We start from the raw sequence: 5,600 nt of genomic DNA on the forward strand, positions 1-5,600 counted from the left end.
AATCTTCGTTGGGTCCACTTGAATTCTTTAATTACTAACCATGTGATCGAGGAATTGTACCTTCGATAGCCAAAACTCACACTTAGAGAATTTAGCATATAATTGTTCCGTCTCTAGCAACTCTAATTGTACCTCAAATGTTGTTCATGCTCTTCTCTACTCTTTAAGTAGACCAAGATGTCATCTATAAATACAATAACAAACTTGTCCAAGTAGTGTTTGCATACTCTATTCATGAATTCCATGAATATAACAGGTGCGTTTGTTAAACCAAATGGCATCATTAGGAACTTGTAATGACCATAACATGTTCTAAATGTTGTCTTTGATATATCATCATTCTTCACCCTCAATTGGTGATATCCGGACCTTAAGTCAATCTTTAAATACATAGAAATCCCTTTAGTTGGTCGAATAAATCATCAATTCTTGGCAACGAGAATCTATTCTTCATCGTCAACTTGTTCAGCTCTCTATAGTCGATGAACATGCGTAGGGATCCATTTTTCTTTTTGACAAAAAGAATCCAAGTTCCCCATGGTAATAGCTTGGTCGGATAAACCCTTTATCCAACAGTTCGTGTAGTTGATTCAACAACTCCTTCAGTTCAGATGGTGCTAACCTATAAGGTGATCGAGCAACAGGTGCAGCACCAGGTACAAAGTCAATTTGGAATTCCACAGATCGATGAGGTAGAAGGCCATGAAGTTCTTCGGGGAAAACATTCAGAAATTCCCTAACAATTGGTACATCTTCAATTCTCTTGCCATTGGATTCAATCTCTTTCACATGAGCTAGTATAGCATGATATCCTTTCTTCAAGTACTTACGTGCCTTCATGCATGAAACAAGGTTCAGTTTTGCACAGTTTCTATCGCCATAAACCATCATTGTTTGTTCGTTATCGATGGGTATACGAATTGCCTTCTCAGCACACACGATTTCAGTTTTATTTTTGGACAACCAGTCCATCCCAACTACCACGTCAAAGCTTCCTAATTTGATTGGCATAAGGTCCACTAAAAACATTTTTCCTTCTAGGTTCGAAGTACAATCTCCATAAATCTTAGCAGTCTTCATAAGTTTACCGTTCACCAGTTCAATACAGTACTTAGTGTCTTAGGGTATATGTGAAATGCCCCGTCCTAATCCATCTGGACGAAGTCTTCAACAGTTGGTCCCATTGCGAGGTTCTGACCTCTATATGCCATGAACGACTCCGTGTAATATGAACAAATGCACAGCGGAAGATTTCTTTCATACCTGAGAATAAACATGCTTTAAAGTGTCAACCAAAAGGTTGGTGAGTTCATAGGTTTATCATAAAACAATAAAATTTATCATTTTGATAGACCACAAGATTTAAATCCTGCATGGTACAAATGGGCTCGAATCCTATACCCACCTGTAATGTACATGCGATATCTTTTAAATACAGTACACCTTTCTCGTGTACGCAACCATTTTTCATAAATCTTAGTAACCGTACACATATCTCGTGTACAAAATATCATACACATAACCTGTGTATAAAAATCATTCTCTCGATACATAACATTCACTTCAATTGGTGGCAATTATCATGTCCACATAATTCAATGGTGGCAATTATCATGTCCACATAATTTAATGGTGACAATTATCATGTCCACATAATTCAATGGTGGCAATTATCATGTCCACATAATTCAATAATAATCCGCAGAACTTCTGTCTGCATAATAATTCATTCGAGGAATGTTTTGCTTATGTCTATCTCGTCAAACATTTATAAAAGCATTTCATGTATTCGCAGCTCAAAATATATTTCAAAAGCATTTAATAAAACAGTTGTAAAAACAGCGCATGTATTCTCAGTCCCAAAAATGTAAAGAGTAAAAGGGAATCAAATGAACTCACGCATAAAAATATTGTAAAACAGTTAATAAAGCATTTGCATGTATTCTCAGCCCAAAAACGTAAAGAGTAAAAGGGAGCAAATGAACTCACGCATAAAAATATTGTAAAACAGTTAATAAAGCATTTGCATGTATTCTCAGCCCAAAAACGTAAAGACTAAAAGGGAGCAAATGAACTCACAATACGATATTTTGTAGTAAAAATATGCATAGCACGGAACTGAACAATGCAGGTTGGCCTCGGATTCACGAACCTATATTCAATTATGTATATTAACACATGTAGTGGTAATCAAACAACTTTATATCTTTATTAGTGATTTTAGTTGTTATTGTAAATCATGTGTTTCTTTAATAACTAAATTATTTATATTTATTTTATATATCTTAAATAAATAATTAATATAAAAATATTAATATGGTTAGGTTATATGTTTTAAATATAGTTTTATATATAACTAATAGTTATATGATAAAATAATATTGATGGAAATAAATAAAATGTTGTTTCATCTTATAATAATAATAATAATAATAATAATAATAATAATAATAATAATAATAATAATAATAATGGTTATTATGATAATAATAATGATACTAGTATTAATAAAAATGATAGTAATAATAATAATTTTGATAGAAAATGATAATTTTTCTAATAATGATAATAATAATAATAATAAATGATAACAATAATCAAAAGGATAATTGTAATATTTTTAATAATAAAAATGATAATAATAATAATAATAATAATAATAATAATAATAATAATAATAATAATAATAATAATAATAATAATAATAATAATAATAATAGTAATAATAATAACTCTAATAACTATAAAAATAATAATTTTTCTAATAATGTTAATAATAATACTTATAATACATAATGCTAATACTTAATAATGATATACTTATTAATGATATTAATATTAATCATATAACAAAAATAATTAATAATAATAATGAAATATTAATAATTATAAAGTGCTACCTTAAATAATGAGGTTTGCAAAAAAAAAAAAAAAATGCTACAGACCGGGTTCGAACCCGCAACCTCCCGTATAACACAAACACTCCCCCACCGTTGAACTATTAGACCATTCGTGTTATAGCTCGTTCAGTTAAACAGTTAGCATATACGCTCAAAAATTCATTTCTATCTTCATCCTTTTATCGTAATCTCATAACCATCATCCATTATCATCATATACCATCGTGTAATCTTCACCATGATCATATTTATCATTCCAATATAATCATCACATCACGTCCCATGATGATCATTACTTAAATCTAACTCGTCATTTTTATTAATTACGATTGTCATCATTATGAAATCATCTATCATCATCCTCAATCTAATCATCTAATCAACTTAATTATCTAATCATCTAATTGTCATAAACGCCATCATCATCGTCTTTACACCCTTCGCTCTTGGTTTCGTAAGAAAACAGAAAAAAAGAAACTGCAGTTGCAGTTAGTTAATAGAGAAACCACACAAGTGGTGTTATGGCCCAACAGAAATACACAACAACCCTCGGCCCAACTGCAGGAATAGAATAAGGCCCAACAGAAATACAATTTGTCTCTCGGCCCATCCAGTGGTTCGATTTAATAGAATAACGAGATGTTTAAGGAAAATTTGTTTGGATTTGGAATCCCTTTCACGTCCCCACATTACATTCCTTTATTCCACTATCAATATTATAACGGAAACATAACATCTGGAAAAGAAAGGGATGGCCACCTTTTGATACTTGTGTGATACCCACTTGAGTCCCTTTCCTCATTATATAGTTACCATCATATAATTATAAATTCAAAGTTTGGGTTCGGTGATCAAAAAGCAGACGTTTATAGAAGATTGAAGGTTCGAATAATCAGAAGAGTACATGAACTGTAGTAGTTGATTCGTTAAATCATAAAATAGAAAACAGAAAACGTGGATCGAATATAGCCTGCACAATACCTTCTTCTTGTTAAATCTGACATTGAAATAGAAACCGATTGCAGGATTCACGAGTATGGTGTTGTGGTTCGATTCTTTCGGTAGGAAGCAAAAACATAATGCCGAAGATGGTGGGTTATGGTGGTGAAAGAAAACTGCAACAAGAGAAAAAGGTGGCGATTTAAATGGGTTTAGGTTGATGGTTGAATGGAGATGAACTCGAGAATTATAAAAGTGGTGGGTTAGTTTCGGTTGAGGTGTTTTAACAAGATGACGGATGATGATGTGGTGGTGTTTAAGGTGATTGACCAATATAGGAAAAGAAGGTACGGTCGATGGTGGTTTCACTTAGAAACAATATGAATAATATCATGTAAATGATGACCATGATGAATTTCAAAACCAAAATAATATTTCTGTCAAGTTGTTAGTAATGGATGTGGGGTTCTTGTCAAACAACAACAGAAGTATCAGTGGCTCGTTGGTGAGGTTGTGGTGATGTGTGATCGAGCCAAGGATGGTGATGAATGTAAATGGTAACCGAATGAATTAGAACATAGTATGTAGTGGAGTTAAGAAGTAGGGTGATATCTCTATATGCCTTGTGTATATATATATATATGTATATATAGAATATATATATTCTGTACAATGAATGTGATAAAGAGAAGGAAACAAAACCCGAATAGTAAATTAAATCATTAATTTGAGCAGTTGAAATGAATCAGATAGATGGATTCTTTATGTGAAAAGAACGGGTAACAGAAAGTAAAGTAGGAATCTCACTTTTTGATACAGTAACGCATTCAATCATATTATGATTCACGGGTTTATCTCTAAGTGAATTTGTTGATTGGGTTTGTTGATTGATTGAGACAGATAAACAAAAGAAATGGTAGGTTGTCATACGCCTTTGATCAATTAATGGAAACGGAACTTTCAAATAGCATTACTAGTAGTGGGTTGAATATATGTACTATATATATATATATATATATATATATATATATATATATATATATATATATATATATATATGTATATATATATATATACATATGTATATATATATACATATGTATATATATATATATATGTATATATATATATATATGTATATATGGTGGGGTGTTTGTTTAATGGATAAAATACCAAAGAGAAAAGAAGAAGAACGATGATGATTAAAATATTTATCATGCATTGTATCTGTATGTTATATATGTTTATGAAAAGGACACTAGTGGATCAGAGAATGACAACTTGAATATGTCCACATAAGAAGACTCCAACAATAGTAGTTTCCAATAACAAATTAAAAACGTGTAAGATAATAGTAATCAGTTTTGGTTTTAATATTATACTGACTGGATTTCGTACTCCATTGATAAACAGTGGCGGATAAAAGTCTTCTGAAAAATCTCATAATTTTCAATTAATTAGCTTTATTTATTCAAATCATTATTGTATAATTTTTTGGTCATTAAATTATTAGATAAAATTTAAAATACTACCTGCGCTCGATCCCAGGTAAAATATAAAAAGTGTTTAAAATTTAATAATTAGATCCTAAATATATTTCTAATAAGCCCATAATTTATATCACTCACTTTCGGATCACTGTTTATTTTTAAAATCATATAAGTTCGTTTTTAACTTGTTTAATATCACTCAGAACATCAAAAGAGTATTACAATCATTTAATATTTATTTTTAATATACTTTATTTATATATAGATATAT

The 5,600-nt window shown here is 30.4% G+C and overlaps 1 protein-coding gene across 1 annotated transcript; it reads right to left on the bottom strand.

Annotated features, from left to right (window-relative positions):
• Positions 1-465: 465 nt before the first annotated feature.
• LOC139870575 (uncharacterized) lies at positions 466-1,080 on the bottom strand. Its single transcript, XM_071858357.1, has one exon. The coding sequence runs from the start codon at positions 1,078-1,080 to the stop codon at positions 466-468; it is 615 nt and encodes a 204-aa protein (XP_071714458.1).
• Positions 1,081-5,600: the final 4,520 nt, after the last annotated feature.

Source organism: Rutidosis leptorrhynchoides, chromosome 10 (genome assembly GCF_046630445.1).
Source record: "Rutidosis leptorrhynchoides isolate AG116_Rl617_1_P2 chromosome 10, CSIRO_AGI_Rlap_v1, whole genome shotgun sequence".
NCBI classification, from domain to species: domain Eukaryota; kingdom Viridiplantae; phylum Streptophyta; class Magnoliopsida; order Asterales; family Asteraceae; genus Rutidosis; species Rutidosis leptorrhynchoides.

What these genes read in the sequence shown, in the direction of transcription:
- LOC139870575 (XM_071858357.1), bottom strand. Translation starts at nt 1,080, where the DNA reads ATGAAGACTGCTAAGATTTATGGAGATTGTACTTCGAACCTAGAAGGA.